At 36.3% G+C, this 18,548-nt stretch overlaps 2 protein-coding genes across 2 annotated transcripts in view; both read right to left on the bottom strand.

The window, feature by feature from the left end:
• Positions 1–1,650: 1,650 nt before the first annotated feature.
• On the bottom strand, positions 1,651–6,005 carry LOC124165589 (lysophospholipase-like protein 1). Its single transcript, XM_046543047.1, has 6 exons — positions 5,920–6,005; positions 5,665–5,753; positions 5,417–5,541; positions 3,918–4,062; positions 2,940–3,055; positions 1,651–2,187 (listed from the first exon to the last, which is right to left on the bottom strand). Exons 2-6 carry the CDS (start codon positions 5,741–5,743, stop codon positions 1,963–1,965), a joined length of 690 nt encoding a protein of 229 aa, XP_046399003.1. The 5' UTR covers positions 5,744–5,753; positions 5,920–6,005; the 3' UTR covers positions 1,651–1,962.
• Positions 6,006–7,279: 1,274 nt separating this feature from the next.
• Positions 7,280–18,548, bottom strand: part of LOC124165935 (proteoglycan 4) — a 169,345-nt gene continuing 158,076 nt past the window's right edge. Inside the window, exons 4-5 of the mRNA XM_046543471.1 lie at positions 15,212–15,383; positions 7,280–9,885 (exon numbers count right to left, since the gene is read on the bottom strand). Of these exons, the coding sequence (XP_046399427.1) occupies positions 9,668–9,885; positions 15,212–15,383 (390 nt within the window). The 3' untranslated portion in view covers positions 7,280–9,667. The remainder of the gene's footprint in view (positions 9,886–15,211; positions 15,384–18,548) is intronic.

An 18,548-nucleotide genomic window follows, 5' to 3' on the forward strand; every position in this document is an offset into this window, starting at 1 on the left:
ACCAATGCCTACTCCTCAAATTATTGTCAGTGGAAAATCGAGATTTGTAGATAAGTTGATGACGTTATTATGTTGAGTAGGTCTCGGCATCTCAGATAATCACGGGTCTAGTGCATTGTCTTCATATGATCCGCTGTTTTTCACACTCTGGTGAGTGAGTCTTTGCCTTCAAGACAGGTTTTTCCTGATGAGCCAGGAGTCCAAAGGTATCATAGACCCATCAAGTGGGTGGCAATGTTTGCATTTTCTTATTTTAAACTTACGAGAGAATGGATTCAACCGATTTTGGTGTTACTTGGTGGAGGAAGGTAATACTCATGGTAGAGAAAACAGTAAAAACAAAGTACTGTCCAACAAATAATTTAATGCTGTTTACTAGTTTCAACAGCTTAGCATCATTATTATTGTATTTTAACTTTTCTTGCTAATGATGCTAAGCCATTTAAGTTTGTCGACAACATAAAATTATTTGTTGAACAGTACTTAGTTTTTGCTTTGTTCTATCATTAATAGTGCTAGTGAATGGCTGAGGGAGGAAGATTTTTCTGTCGTAACTATATTTCCCGTTCCATCCACTGAATTATTTTAATTGACTTCAATTTAAGGTCTCAGTGAATGACTTTTGTTTCTAACACCAGGATCAAACATCACTGTACCTATATACATACTCCAATTGAAGTCCACATTCAGGCAAGGGGGGATTCAGCTTCTAATTTGTGGGGGGGGCATGACCTGAGTCTGAGGAGTATGGAATATCCCCCTGGGGGGAGAGTCTTATTATTTTGTGTAAAATTTTTTGAAATATGCACCTTGGATCGACGTTGAAATTTCATTTTTATTCTCAAAAACAGTTGAAATTGAGCAATTTTAGACATTTAATAAGTTTAACAATGGAGTAGAAAGAAATAGCTAACAGTAGAGTGTGCTACGCTGTTCAATAAATACAACTCGAACTTCTGTCACGTTTGGGACTTGCAGCTATTCATTTTCATTTGCTCCCTTTATTAGGATACAAAAACTAATAAAAATTTGGGGGGGAGTTTCATGAACCCTTTGATTCCCCCCAAAATCTGCCATTATATTCAGAAGATTCAAGGAGATGGCAAACAAAGTTTATGTTATAGCATGAGGCATACCTACCTACATCTGAGGGAGCTTCAGTTAAATGATGCACTTCAATGATGTGGCAAGATTCAATTCAAGGTCGGATATGAAATATCACTGCAGACTTCTGCCAGAATTTTTTTCTATTTTAAATTTCGAAGGCCAAGATGGATTGCAAGGCTAATGAATCAGGAAGTGGAAAAACTCATGGTAAACTTAGCTAGGCCTGCATCTTGCATTGACAACTTCCACTGAGGCTACATGCATGAAGCCCATCTTTCATTTGGTTGGAAAGAGTTGCAAAAATTATTGTTGATGTACCCAGCACTGGATACAGATGGGTAAAGCCATTGTCTGATTCATAATGAAGGGGTCACAGGTCCAGATATCATCTCATAATTTTTCTACATTCAGTAAATGACTTGTACATTTCAATTTTCCAATCGTCCCTAATATACCTGATAACAAGACATGTTCATGGAAACTTCAGTGCAATACAGACCCTTGGGGTCTTCTGGAAAGCAGAAAATAAAAATGCAACAAATGTATGAGGAGTTAAAAACGACTAAGCAATTTTCATTTTATTAAATACATTATAAAAAATACACTTCAACAGTATATGAGTAATGTTAATTTATGAAACAGGCGTTTCATTAAATCATGCAAAAACTATTAGGAAGTGATTCACGAGCAGGGCCATAGCCATTACAGACGGGAGTCAAGGGGTTCAACCCTCAGAAATGTTGGGAAGATACAGTCAATTGTACCCCTTCATGTGAACCCCCCAAACACCAAAATACCCCCTCTGAAAACTATTTCTACCACGGCCCTTTTCACTACGTCAAAAACTCTCATAAATTACAGATGTGGAACTATATTATTTATCCATCTTGTTAAATTGATAAAATGCTCCTTACATAATTCATGAGGGACATTTCTAGCAATAGTCATGGTCCCTTTGACTCCAAATCTCTGCAACTGTTTCAATGTCTCAGCACCCCATTCCATTGGTACCAATTCATCACTATCTCCATGCATCATGGATAGAGGTGGTAAGGGATCCTCTGTATTAGTCTCCAATGACTGGAAATTGGAAAATATGAAGGAAGTAAGGCAACCACTTCATGGCCAATTTTACGGTGAATTTTCATAGAAATCATACAACAATCAGCTAGGCAAAATCTTTATAAAGAAGGCTTCCTTTTTCCTTATCACTTATTTTCAATGCTAAGATAAAACATTTACCGCTAAATAAATGTCACTACCAGTTTTGTGAGTGCGTGTTGGTTTTCACTGACTTGCTGGATATCCATCTAATTTACTCAATAATAATTTAGTAAAATTTGTTCGCAAACTGTATTGCAGTACTAAACATCTGGATTTTTAACAAAATTGATCATGCTATCAGCGAGCGTGGTGGTAGCAAGCAGCCTGCATCGTAGCGGCGTTCATAGCCTTGCACCCAGGTGGCCTCACACAGCAGCCGCCAGACATCACATAGGCTTTTCCCAGCATTCATACTTAGCCATCGCGTTTTCGAGCCCTTGAGACTTTTCACTTTTCATAAAATCAGAAAAATAGATATTGTCATTTAAAAATCTAAAAGCATGAAATACATACTCCAGGAGTAATAATCTTTTGATGAAGGCAATAAAAAAAATAGGAAACCACCCAATTCCCAACAGCTGAACACAATATCCATTATTATATAAACCTTCAGACCTGATTTTAATTTCCCACCCAAACTGTTGAGGATGCTACTACCATAACAAGCTACTTTGCCAAAGCATTCTTGTAATTATTAAGCAAGATTACAAATTATAATTCCTAATTACCTTATAAACAATAGAAGAATCATTGAGAAATGAAGACATAGCGAAGCATCCACCAACTCTTGGGAACATCCTATAAGTTAAATGCATGGCCATTGCTCCTCCCATTGAGTATCCACCTGCAAGATAAAGAATGTCTTTTTTGAAGGCTGAAATTTATAGTTCACTTTTTCGGTATTACTGAAGAGTTTTAAGTAAGTCTGCATGGTAAGAACTCTACAAAGGGTTAGCTCAGCAAGCCTGACGTCTCATTCACAAAAACTTAACTTAGTTTGCGATAACTACAGAGTTGACAACTTTTGAAAGAGCATGTTCTGGGTTCACAAAAACCGAGAGGCGTAACTTGACTTGGAATAGTCATTTGTAGAAAAAAGTATTAATTTTTTGCAAAAATAATCTCGGTAGCAAGGAAAGTAGCTTTCCTATTGACAGCCCTATGAAGTATTAAAAGTTCTATTCAATCGATTTCACTGTTGACAGACATGAGCTGTGATTGATGGATTATTTCACTTTTAGGTGTGAATGATATTATGTCAATTTACTCCAAGTTAAGCTGTAGTGAATGGAGTTTCAGAACCACAGATGAAGTGAAGCAATGATAAATTGTTCACATAATATGTTCGTATTCAAAGCCAACATAACAGACAAAGCAGATCCCTGCGTTGTTCGATAAGTGGTGGAACACCAGGGACATTCAGGAGATCCAGGATTGAATCCCCATTAAGGTAAAATGACTTTACCTCCATAGAATTTTTGCACTTTATGTGCACTTGCAACTGTCTCTAAGAGGAATGCCACTAGCTAGTCCACAGTAATAACCTTTCGAACATATTCTACCACGAAAGTTTTTTTTGTCTTGAATACCAATATTTTTCCGTTCCTGTACACTTTCTAGTCCCACTGCCACTATACCCTTGCATATAAAGTCAAATTAGTACCAAAGTACACTGAGCATAGCAGCACGTTTGGAAGAGAGATTACCAATAATGATCCGATGAAGTGGTATTCCCAACTCGATTTCTTTCTCAATCAATTGTTTCAGCATTTCCATGGAGGCTTCAATACTTTCCAAACATTCTGGAACTGTAGGGGATAATCTGTGGCGATCAAACCATACATTAGCCGCCTGCAAAATAAAAGATCCATGGTGAAAATGGCTTCAATTAATAGCAGCACCAATTCATGGCTCTATAATCAATGTGTAAAAACTAAATAAAAACTAACACTAAGAAACAATTTTGTCAATACTGCATGCATATAGGCACACTCCCACCTCTCCCTAAATCCACAAGGCACTTTAATTTTTATGGAATGAATGCACTACAAAGGTAAATTATGCAAAGTAATGTACAAAATATGTATATCCTAAATTTTATAAACAAACACTGATATTAATTATGCATGATAAGTTGCTTTTTCATCCCAGGGACAAAAGGAAAGGGGGAAAGGCTCTGAGACTGCCATCCAAACCTGACATTTGGATCCAGCCTTGATTACACAACTATGACTTTTCGTAAATAATTGGGCTACTTTGGCAGAATAGTTCTCAGTATTTTCAATATATTTTCCTGTTTCCAAAGACAACTGATTTGCAGCAGGAATCATCAATCAGGTCCCTGAAGAACAGAGTAGAAATTTTGCTACTTTTTTATACCCAGCCATCGGAAGTTTCTTCATTGTCAAACCAAACCCCAAGCACACATTCCCTCTTGGAGATATTTAACTTTTGAGTTCCACCAAGCATTTATTAGTTCTTAATTTTCCGTGATAAAAATGACTACCTACACCTACATATTTGGCAAAGTATTCTTCTTATTTTATCATCTCCGTCAGGCTTGCTGCGAAAAGGTTGATACAAAAAAAATTATTTAATGCAGGTGGGGTTTTTTGAGAGAGAGGAAGATGAGGGATCCATAGTCAAGTCTTCGGGGAAGGGGGAAAATACTTGATAATATACCTTGTAATGGATCGGGGGAGAAGGGTGTTGAATTTCCCCAGTGAATACTGTAGGCTTCACACAGTTTTCGTCTTGCATTGGCTTGGGTGTAGCCAAGGAATTTGTGGGGGAAGGTCATTGGACCACCCACTCTCCACGGAGTTTGAGGAGTGTTTCGAGGTTAAAGGGAGTTTTTCTTCCCCAAAAAATTATTTTAAACCTTATCATATTTCAACTGGCCTAAATTTGTATGACCTTTTTGCATGAAAAATCCTAAATTCTTGATTCTAATTTTTGATTTATTGATTTCTCAACGTTTTCCAGAGGTCCAAGAGCATTCTGGGGAGGGGGGAAAGGCGTCTCCTCTAGCTATGTCCATGGCCATTGGCTCTATTGATTCCCAATGCATTTGCCACTGCAGTCCATGGCTACTGGCTGGGTTCAATCCTTGATGTCAGTAGGTACTACAATACATAGGTCTTTTTAAAATCCAATGCAGCTGAATGATGAGGGGAAAAAGTAAAAAGATCGCAGGCTCACTCACTGCCCCTCCTAATGGTGTGTAGTTCATCACTGGCGCAGTCGGAAAGAGTATCCGCAAATGACGAAACTGCCAGTCATCACCCAAATGTTCTTTGATCCGAGCCAATATTCCTTCGCCAGAGCCTTCTACTTGAAAAAAATAATTCGTTAGGAATGTCACCCGCGATTAAAACCTCATAATTGATATACGAGCGACGTGATCCGTTCATGTTTTCCCGCAGACAAATGAAGAATACTGTATGGACTAACCTGAGCCATGGAGAAAAAGTACGGTGCCGGTAGCCTCTTCATTTGATTGTCGAACTGTTGTGACACGAAGTGCACTCATTTCCCTCTTCCTAAAGTTATTAAAGAAGTATATTACGTATTCCGATTTCTCCCCACACTTATTTATCGTATTTTTTATTTCACTATAAGAATATTGCCAGAAAGCGACGAAATTCAAACGGCTCGAGTTCGTTCAGTAAGTAGGTCCTTTATAACTCATTATCTTTTATCAAAAACCTTTGTCTAAACACTTTTCTGCGGCTATCTCAAACTTTTTCTTGGTTTAGGACTTGTAGAGATAGCATTTGAAGCCCACTTCATTTCATTTTTGATCGGTACCTTACTATTCCTACCACTAGTAGCGCCACAAACGCCCGCGCTATTTCAAATATATAAACGACTTTTGACGCCGAATTTATACAAATTACCGATGAATCGAGGACTAAATAAATTTTTACGTTCTCCCTTTTCCTTATGTACTTCTATGCATCATCATAAAATGGTATTTGAAGATTGACCCCAAATTCTTTTTCTTACCTCATCCCTAAAACATACATGTTCCCACAACGAAGGGAGAATCCAAACGAGAATAACACCAAACTCCAGCGTTATCTTTATACAACATCGCTTCTAGCTAAAGAGCAGCAGGTTTAAGAAAATATCCACTATTTCCCAAAATATAGTATTATAATGAGTGTCTGTTGATAGCAAATACCAAATCCCAATTCTGGGCTGAGGTACCAATGAGCGGACAATCCCTGATACTACAAATTCAGGGTAATGGAGCAAATTTTTTTCCCCGAGTCACTTCGTGCTTAGAGGATTTTTTTGACTAAGGGTGTTCAAAGGCTTTGAACCTGTGACTTTCCAATGACAGTCAAGAACTCTGCCTAATAGGCCACAATCATTTTCATAATATATACTATTTTTTGGAGGAAGATCCCATACCGATGGCTAAGTTCTAATAAACACGTATTTCAAAAATAGCAATTTTTCAGGAGAGAAAAGAAAGCGATTTTTTTATTGTATATAATTTTAATTGAAATAAAAAACCAAAAATACATAAAACTGAAAAAGAAGCATACATTTGCAAGCAAAGAGTTGTTTTTTTCTTGGATTTTATTTTTTAATAACAGCATTAGCTCAGACCGAATTTTGAGATACGTGTTGTTAGAACTTAACCATCGATATGCACCATTGGCAACTATGTGAAAAATCCCAACATACCTATGTTCAAATGTGGTTTGAATGCATTTTGCTGATTATGAGCCCCTGTGAAGTTATATTTTTCTTTACGTTGAATGGTCTTCAGATTAATCAGAGAATACTTCCCCTTAGATACTCGTAGTCAGGGCCGCATTTACCCAAATTTACGCTATAGGCACCTCTCCATTGAGCCCTCCCCAACCCTGATTTTTATGATAAGGCATAGCCACTCACATGAGGTGACAGAAGGTGCCCCTTGGACTGTGACGCCCCTGGTCACCTGCTTTTTTTGCCTTACGGTAAATCAGGCCCTTCTCGTAGTAATAATTTTGATTTGCCCGGCAAATTGTTGAACTACAACAATGATAACTGCAATAAAATGAACTATATGTTTGTTTGAAATGTCATTTTATTCACTTAAAGAGTACAGTAGGCCACAATGGAAGTTTAGAAATGATCTTGATCACCTTCTTCTCACTGGTTGACAATTTTGTTGGTTACCATCTGTGAGGTGCACCATGGTATAATTTTTAACATAAAGCTATACTCACAGACATCACTGTAAAGTCGATAAGTTATGCTGCTGACACTTCTGGCAATAATGGATGTCTACTGTACAATATTTAACACAATGTGATTTCTGCACTCATGAGGATCACAGCACAGCACACCAAAATCTCCATCAGATTGAAAAGAGAAAAATCAATTCTATGGTGTGTACAATAATCAATATAAATATTTACATGATTTACAAAAAAAATGGAAATTTACATTAAAATTTAAGGACTCATTCAACACAACATTATCCAAAAGAAAAAAAAATGCCACAACACACACATAAATACCAATCAATACCCAATAGGAGGGAATGATCATAAAACTCATTGCAAACAACAACATTTTTACCTGCATTGGTTAATAATAGCATGGTCGCCATCGATTCATTGGACCATTAAAAATTTATCACCCACTTGTTGGAAATACATCGTGTTCCTCCACAAAAACAAAGAAAAGAAAACATTAAGTCCAACTTAAAATTCTCAAATAATTTTAATAACATTAACCATTGACAATCAAGAATAATATCACACAATTATTGACCAATATCTGTCTGACGGAAATTTTCTTTGATACAGGAATATATTCTCATACACAGACATCAACTACTTTAATGGAATGAGGAGTCAAGCGCAAAATGCGCATCAAGAGATCCTCCAATTATTGGTGCACAAGCGGCAGCACGTTTTAATGCTCACAGACTGACCCGACCACTCCAACAATAACACACACGTTGGAAGAAACTAACATGTAAATGGTAAAAATCACACTTTAAAAAAGTGGTAAATAGCAATTTAGTATTAATAATATATATATTGGTCACTGTAATAACAATTATACATGTATAGCATTGGTATGTCTATTTCATAAATGCCATTATTACAAAAATGTAATAAAAATGCAGAATGACCCATTTCAGGTGGGTTCCATTTGCTTTAATGCTTCACTTAGTATCTACTCTCATATTGACGTGACTATGACTATTTTTAAGTTTGAATGGGCAATTTCCTTATCACAATGTTCTCGGTAAAACATTCAACACATTCACCTGACTGTTCCCACAATTGGAATGGTTTGATATGAACACAATACAAAAGTATTGGTGTACCAAGAGCAATCATGTACACTTTCTTTCAATTACATCATCACATCTATTGGCAATTATGGAACCATCACATTATAGGTGCTAAGGTCACCTTCTTTCACTGTTTCCATGAAAAAAAAACCTGTAACTCCTTGGATGCAATGCAAAAATTGCATAAAATCATCTCATCAAAAACTGCATTCATAAAGAATTTGACATTTTTCTTGCAGGATCAAAATCATTTGTGTTTCGACAATAAATTAATATATCGCACAATTACTGCAACATATCTCTCCACATACACAACATGCACAATTTAAAACTATGACTGCAGGAATGATTGAAATCAGTAATATGCACTGATGGATAAATTATCCAATTCTTGCTCAGCAACTTACAAATGCAAAAATGTACCACATTTAGGAAACCGACAGAGTGATTAAAAACTCATCTACACGAATAAAAATACAAAAAGTTTACACTGTTAATGATTGCCCAACTTTTTGCATAGCGACAACACTACTCATGGCAACGAAGAAAAATCTGACATTGAAAAATACCCACCAGGGATACTTCGTTGATTTAAAACCAAGATTTCATTGAAAAGAATGGGATGACAAACAAGGGAAACTTTTGTTTCTCATGCAAATTATCATCAAACCTACCTGCAGGCTAATTATTATTTTCAGAGAGCCTTTATACAGCCACAATAAAGCAGCAATCAAAATCCACCAAGGAGGAACACATTTAAACACCCATTACAATACTACCCCACCTTTGAACAACATTTCCAAAATTTCTCTTCCAATAACACACCTTGCTCTTGTTACTTCAATCAGGTGTTCATTCTCGAAGTATTTTGTTCCTCATCATAGCATAGGGCTCTTTTCTAACACAAAACTTGTCTATTCCTTATCTGCAATCATAAAATCAAATCAGCCAAAAATACTGAGTTTGTGAGCCATTTTAACCACAATTTGAAGCATTCACAGATTTTCCCTTCCAAAATACCAAGAAGGGGTGGAAAGAAAAAATGTTATAGCCACTGAGAACTAAACAGTGTGGAGCAAACAGGCTTTCACTTTTTGCAGCAATTGAGCACAAGACTGTCTCGCATTGAGCGACACTGAGAACATTTCAAAAGAGGAGGTCTGCAGCGGTCTCTGCACTCCATGTCACGCCCTCCTCCGTCGGCTTCAAATACTCCTCCTCGTCCTCAGCCTGCTTGCTTTCTTTGGATGGGCTTGGGCTGACATTACTGCTACTACTTGGCTGCGGAATGGTGCGCGTGATGCCCAGCTGGAAGTCGGCGCCTATCTGGATCTTACTAGGGGTGTAGCTGGATAGGGAGCCGCCTATGAAGCCAAGCAGTGGGAAATGGGTTAGGCCAAATAGTATGAGTAATTATGCTAAAGGTGGTCCAAATATAACCCTCCAAATGCCAGAAGAGCTATAATAATACCCTAAGGACAGAGCAATTCCTAATCAATCCAAAAATACTCCATCTATTAGTTAGGCAGTTATGATGGAATGCAAATATATACAGTGTAACCTGCCAAAAGGGCTGGTTTCCAAGAACCATGAATCCATGGCGGCATTTTCACCAAAATGGGGAAGTGGTTTGCAAGAATGAGTCAAACCCAGTTGCCCAGGAGGCAACAGCTGATGTGGTTCCATGACCACCCAGCATGATCGCACCCTTGGGCTATCCAAAATGTTTGGAAACAAGTAGCATGTGACTCCCGTGAAGGCAACTGGCTAAGCATTACCCAGCTGCGGATGAGTGGTTCTTGGAAAGCAGGGCTTAAATGGCTTATCTCCAACTAGCAGCCACATCTAAAAAGTGGCCCCCATGATCTGTAATCACACTTGAATACTTGATTTGTATAAGGTAAATTTCCTCCCCATTTCAGTGACCACCTTTTAAGGAGACCACAATGTTTTCCTCCCATAGATGGCACCTTTGAGCACAGTTTAACTGAGTAAGATTATCAACACTGTAATTGAAGGAGGATACACATAATTTTAGAAAGCAAAAGAGTAAGCTCTACAAGGTATTCTACAGCCAACATAAAATTAAATGATTCCTGGACACTACAATACAAGCAGCTCTCTAGATAAGACAATAATTTTGAGAACCACTAATGTATAAAATGGAATAATCAGGAAGCTTTAATCAAGATGTTATGAGATAGGCAGCATATCAACTGGCAACCAAGGGCCAAATTGATCAAACAGGTGCATTTACCTCTTAACTCCCAAGATAAGGTAAGACAAAGACACTGTCAAAACATCCCTCATAATTTAAGAATTATTTTGAGAATCATTATCTCCATCAAGCCAATGACATCCTAATTTGATATCACATATTTGGATGAAAACACTAAATACATTCAATCATGGAGGGAGTAATTTTGGACTGTGCTCATGGCACTCCACGGTTAATTTTTCATCCACTGTCTTTAAAAGTAGGTGCTATTAGCCACTGCCTGTGCATAATCCCCTAAGCATCAACATGACCCAATTTGGGACAAAAGTAAAACTTTATGTGTTATAAGAAATACATTGGTTAAAATATGTATATTTGTTTAAGAGAAAACTATAAATGTTTATGAGTTAGCTTAGGGTAGCTAACAGGAGAGCAAATAACTTGATAATGCTGACAAAATAAATCACCATACTATAATATTGGGCACAATGTATTAATCACAAAACATTGCCCACCAAAACAGAACAATCGGTAACTAAGGTCAGAATCAACACCATTACAATCTGAAATAACCAAAATCAGCTACGCATCCAAATTAATGTCTTCCCTTCCATCAGCCTCAATCACATCTCTTCCAAATAGGCCTGGGATCACAAAACCAGCATGCCCTTAGAAGAAATGCAGAAACTGACCACGTAAAAAGGTCATGCAATATTCCCCTTCATTGTATGTGCACCAAATGCACACTTAATCAGAATATTATCTACCTGAAATTCACTGCCATAGAAACTGCAGTGACTCAGCCATTTTGTAAGGCATTAGCCTTGATACTCTCTGGGGTGTATGCTAAGCAGTGGTCCCAATTATGTTTGCCTACACAAAAAGTGAATTCTTGAATTTTTATGGAAATCGTAGGGTTTACTTCCAAGTAGGCGGCCAAGCTTAAGGAATTACCTAAGTGTTCAATGAAAAACATTTACCTTAATTTATTTCATAAATCATGAAATGGTATCAGATATTGATATTATATATTTTTTCTGATGAAATATTACCAATTAGGCTAAAATTTTTGTTTTTTAACGGAAAATTGGACTGATTACAATAACAGGTCCTCTTTGTTCATGAAATAATTTAATGCATGGCTGCTAATGGCTCATGACAGCCTGTCACTGCAATTGAAGTGATGAATAGCACGGTATCACTACAATCTCCAACAAAAAATAACTGGAGTAACACTTTCACAAAAAGTATTTATTCTCATCCACATAAATCTGTCTTCCCAGAGGTGTAGCCAGGAATTTCGTTCGGGGGGCCCAAAACCATGGAGGAAAATGTTTGAAAAACAGGGTGCTACTAGTAAGTAAGTAATGATTTCAAACTAATTTTAACACTTTTAATAATCGAAAAAACTTCATTTGTTAAAGCAATATTTTTTAAATTCATGATTTTTCAATATTTTGTTTTCATTTATGAAGGAAAATAACTGTTTTTATATTTTGGGGGGGGTCACTACGTCACTGTTTCTTCCTCCAACAAAACAAACCATTAAGATTGCTAGAGCCGCTAGGGAGTCAGGGTGCCAGTAGACTGGTGCGTACTGCATACAGAAACATTCATCTGACTGCTAAATGCTTACTAATGATTGAATGCGATACTAGACCACTAAAAGATTATTCTCTTGAAAACTTCAGATCCCTGATTCATGACCCCAAAAGGGCAAGTGAGTTAAGGTCAATTGAATTAGGCTGAATCAAAACTTATAAGTGTAAACGTATAAGAACGTATGTAAAACGTATAAGTTCACCATCAACTTAAAACATAAGTTATAAGTTGACAGTGAACTGATAAAAAGGAAAAAATATATTATTGTAATTATATGGTTATTATTTAATGCTTGTCCAGATGAAGTGTATTAATTATTTTTTAAGGGCTAGAATTCCATTTCAGATTCCTGAAACTACATTGATGCATTTAATATTACAAATAACAATTAATGCTATGAGTGAATTATTATCCACGGTGATTATAGAACTTGATCTAATTTATAAAAAATCTTTTGTTTGAGAGAGTGAGTTACATTGAAAGTCTGTATCATGACATTACTGAAGTTCAGGGCACAAACCTCTTTGATAAAAAAAAGGAATTTTACCCCTTCACTAATACACTTTTTCTTTCGTTGAACTGGTTATCACTTCATACATATTTGAAGAATGAAACCAAATACATATTAATCAATGTAAATTTTATAATCATCACATTTTTGTTATTCACCAGTCCAAAGATTTACCCATATAATAAGTGAGATTACATTAAACATTATATTAGTACCAGCAGTTATATAGTTAATTAATACGTAAAAATACTATTACAATTGGCAATCTATCATAGGTTAATGCAGTGATCTGGTGTTTATAGTTCATTTCATCATTTAGGAGTTTCACCATCTACCAACAATAACCAAAGGACTGTATGTAACTTTACTGGCATAAACTTTCATAAATGGATCAAACCGACATAACAATAGCATGATTCTTAAATTTTTGTGTAAGATATGCCAACATTGTAGGGCAGTGGCATGTTTACATATGCCAAAACATTATGGTCAAAGCGCCAAGATAATCACATAGAAAATGCATTAGTAAATGGATAAGGAAACTTTGATTCGACATTTACATAAATTTAAAAAAGGGTTGTAGGGATATTATGGGTACACACATCTAGGACGATTCTAGAAAATTCAGTAATCACAATGAACGAGGTGTAGGCGGTGATTTGTCTTTTACATCAGTCTATCCTCTCGTAGAGAAAAAATTACTATCTTTTGACATGAAAAACGTTGAGTAATCACCTTTAAATAAAATATTTCAGGAAAGTGTAAATTTGTTTCTATTCCAGGGTAGCTAAGCAAGATATATAGAAGCATAGTCTTTTCTACAGTCCATATGCAGTTCTTTTTTACCATGATCATTTTTCAAATTATAGCTTGATATAGGCATTGGGCAGCTAACAGGTTTTAAGGACATTTGAAGAATTTTATGATATAAAACCAACACAAGATCTAAATGCAAAATTCAGGCAGGAGCTGAAAGCAGGTGACAATTGAGAGACTACACCACAGAATCTTCATCGCCTGTCCAATGACGTAGTAAGACATAAGTGATTTCTGCAATTGAAAATAAATTAAAAGTAAATTTCGCCATAAAGATCTTATCATGAGCATCAGGATGAGCAATTACATATCTTCAAATCTTCACAGATTCGACATCGACAACGAGAAACATGTCACTAACAACATACATAAACACATGGAACAAAACTATGTATTTGCCACAGCTCCTCAGCTATAATTGCCATTAAAGACACAGAGACACGTGAGCACTATGAAAAACATCAATTAATACTCATGACCATAATAATGGAAAACAAAACCATTACTTTTTCCATACATTTAATTTAACTGAACGGATCTGATATTAGACACACAGGTCAATCTCAGATGTAGGTGTAAGATAAAAAACTCATCTTTTAACAACCAGCCAGTAAATAGAAGTGTGCCGGAAATGATTTATTTTTCTTACTAAACATACCATCATGAGTAAAGCATCCACGTATTAATGGCTTTTGGGTAATGTTAGTTCTACTTCTGACTCTTCATTCCATAGTCTTGGATTGATAAGGAATTCTCTGATAAGACAAAAAATAACCATCCCTGATGACATCAGCATTTCAATTTCCTTCATGTTAATTTTTTTCCACTCAACAAATGACTAATTTAAGAACTTCCGTGAACATAAAAGAAAAAAGACAGAAAATTAAGATGGTCTATACATATTTCTAAAATGTGTGATGAAAGCTGAAAACAAAAATGGATATTTAGAGGATGATTAATTCTTTTTGTTTGTTTGATAATTGAAAAGTTTGATATTTGATAATTTGTCTTGAAAATATTGGAGATGAATCAATAAAAATATTTTTTTAAATCAATCAGTTCTATTGCAGAAGCTTCAGAATTTTACTTTTGCATCTACTGAGATAGATAATTTTTATAAACTAACATACTGCAATGCTGATATTATATTTTTGTTTAAATTATTAAATAATTTTATTATATGTCCAACATTACTGCAGGCAATTCACTTTTACAAACCCAAAATAATATGTTCTCAAAAAAATAATTTATGTCACCGAGATTTTTCTGGTGCATACTATCATAGTCCGACAGCAAAAATGAAGCATGAAGCTAATGAACTACCATGTGAGACAGATTTATTTAGTGAGAATTGTATACTGTTGTACAATACCTTATTAACTGTAATAAATAATCTTATAATATAATTGATTGATTGTACCATTATATTGAACAATCGCCAATAAATTCAAGACTTATACAGGGATATTCTATGGAGGTTTCTAATTGGCAAGAAAGCTGCTGATGAGAAGAGAGAGAAAATAGAGAGAGGAGGGTTACTGACCAGTGGTGGCTATGGAGGGTGGTGCCATCGAGGTGGGTGGAGGCGTGTGCACACTAGGGCTGGTCGAGACGGCGGAGGCCTGAGGCACTGGCGGAGGAGACTCATCCATGAAGGAAGATTCCGAAGGATACTCAAATGTTTTCGTTGCTTCATCATTGAATGTGATGCGAGGCTGAAATGGGAGAAAAGAAAGAAGAGTCAGTCTCCTGGATCCAAGCACCACTTATGGCGCACACAAATCTAAAATAAATTACTAACAATAATTTTATAATATAATTCCTCGTTCCCAATTGATACTAACCTACGAAAAGAAAATTTACTATGATCATTCCTTAATGACACTTTATTAGCAGCAATGCTTTTGACAAACATGCTATCAGCATCATTTATACTGACATGACTGTAAAAAACCATGGTCGGTAATAAAGTGTTAGCATGGAAAGTACAAAGTAAATTTTCTTTTCCAATATTGTGGATCTACAAAGTTTAGTCACAAACGTAAAACAGTTATATCAATATTTTGAGACAAAGCACAAGATGTAGAAATAGATACTATTTATAATAAATCTATTAGGTATAGAAAGAAAATTTTCAAAATTATTAGGGCTAATCAGAATTTTTCTTCAATTCAGTTCAATGCCCACACAGTTCACACATGCATACGACAGTAGTGGGAGAAAGTTTTTATAAAGAGTATAATATCCAAAAAAATATTTGCAGAGTTTCATTTGACAGAGACCAATCCTAGCAAGAGCACAATCATTAGAGAGCAAAAGACAGTAAGAAGCATTGAATTTTACATTTCTAATGGCAGCTTTCATTGGATTACAACCAAACGACCCAAGACTGATGTAAATTTTTAGTAAAATAGAAATCAAAATCAAGTCTTTATTTTGGAAATAGGACATTAATAAATGAATGCAATAGCACCTACTGGAAACTTCCATTGAGTTTTATAGCAATCAACAGCATACAATGATGAAGAATCATTTATTAGGAAAATAAAATATATTGATGATATAAGATTGAATTATTAAGTACTTTTCAATGAATTTACTTCAGACTCACACCATGCATATCAGCACACTGGCTTACTAACACGAACAGCCCTAGCAAAACATAGGGGTATGCATGGCGCAGTGAACATGGTTATGCCACATTGCGTTGAAACACATAGTGCAAATATAAATAAATGATGTGGAAATTATTAAGTTTAATTTAATCATGAATATCCAACATCTCCTCTAATTGTAAGTAACATCTTAAAGCAATAAATTATATAGGAATATACCACTCCAAGTAATACTTAGGAGTATGGGGGTATTGCATACCCACATGGGTAAGCAGGAGTTGCAGAGGCCCTCCTCCAGAAAATATTTAAGAATAATGGTTCAAAATGGCGAGTTTTACTGCTTTCTGAGGGATATTTGATTAATCCTAACACTATGCTATAAGTAATAATGATCCAATTGAGTAAAATGGATTATACTTAAAAATTTCTCTGAGCTCTGGGGGGCGGTTTATCCCCCAAAACCCCCCTCCCCCCGCTGCGCCACTACCTCAGAAAACCTTTTGCACTCATTTCATTGCATAGGATAGTCTGAGGTCAGAGTAGGAACGCAGGCAAGCCAGTAGTAATAATAATGATTCATTACGACTACAGGCACTCTACCTGTTAAGGCAAGTTATTCATAGAGCATTTTACAAAAGATTTTAAGGATGAATAATACGGGGGTAGGGTGTGGAGAGGAAATTTTGAGGAAGCGACATTACTGCAACAGCAGGATGACGCATAGGAACGGATCTTGAGGAATCATCCGAAGGAGAAAACGAAGGTGGAAAGCCTGCTTATTCACATCGGGCTGAGAATATTAGCAGATAGAAATTAACAACAACCTCAAATATAGTTACGGAACTTTTTGGGTCACCCTCCGCCTACGTTGACAAGTTATTGGGGTCAACACAACAACAATTAACACTTCGATTTAACGAGGACACGTTTTGGCGCCACCATCGCTTCAACTATTCACGACGGTCGTGGACTAGGAGTAAAAAAAGTATCTTCATTCTCTTCGGTCGCGAAATTCAGTTCCACCGCCAAAAAGACTTCGCCAACAATAAGCCCCAAAAACTCAACTCCCCAGCGCTGAGAAGGAGATTATTAAAATCATAAGGTGAGAAGGGTGGAACAATTCGATATGTTGTGGTCTATAGGGTGGTTTCCTATTATTTTTTTATGACTAAATCGAAATATTATCACTCCTGGAGTACGCATTTCACGATTTTAGATTTTTAAACGACATTATTTTTCGCGATTAAATGAAAAGTGAACATTTTCAAGCGCGCGATTACGCGACGGCTAACAATAGTAAGCATGTAAGTATGAATGCTGGGAAAAGCCCGTGTGACGTCATTCTGGTTCCTGCTGCTGCCGTGTGAGGTGACCTTGGGACGAGGATATGTGCGCCGCTGCGATTCAGGCTGTTAGCAGGTAGCAGAGTACCCTGCTAGCAGGTAGCGCTTGGCTTAAATAAGGATTATTAATACCTTATCAAACGAAGGAAACTTTCCGACCACAGGCAATTTTAAAAGGTGATTATTAAGAGATGTTTCCCTGAGCTCTGTGCCTCATACATGCATTGGTAATCTCAGACGATGTAAAACTCCTATCTACTCGTATAGAAACCAGGTCCCTGTGACGTCACGTGGAGTGGCATCGCATGGGCGCCAATCTGGCCTTTTTCAAATGCGGTTAAAATTTACCTTTGTCATTCGTCTAAACTGAGATTTCTAAAACCAAATAATTTGTAAATTATGAATACACTAATGGTGGGTAACGAATCGCAATAAATGCCGTTCGTTTTCTTTGATAAAGGAAACTACCCTATTGCAGAATGATGAAAATCAAATGGGCAGACCGAGTGAGAAATGAGAAAGTTCGAAAACTAGTGGAAGGAAATACAGTGAAACTCGTTTATCCGGATAAACAAAAATTCGGACACTATAAAATACATAGAAAAAATGTACTTAGTTCTTGTTTACAAAGAAATCGTCGATCTACACTACACAATAACCTACACACAGGAAAAAAAATTTAATCAGTTTTTAGCTTACAAAGAAATCGCCTATCTTTCTTTGTTTTAAATTTGTGTGACGATTAACTGCTGCACTATCGCGTAATCGTTTGATTACCTTCAGTTCCTTAAGTTCAGGCGGTGCAGTGTGTAATCTTATACGATACATTTCGAGGAATATTGGCTCAGATATTTGATCTAGATAATCGAGGATCTACTGTATAAGTCTCAACGCCCAAAAAGAAAAGATCGGACAAGTAAAT

The sequence above is a fragment of the Ischnura elegans genome, chromosome 9 (genome assembly GCF_921293095.1).
Source record: "Ischnura elegans chromosome 9, ioIscEleg1.1, whole genome shotgun sequence".
In the NCBI taxonomy this organism is placed as follows: domain Eukaryota; kingdom Metazoa; phylum Arthropoda; class Insecta; order Odonata; family Coenagrionidae; genus Ischnura; species Ischnura elegans.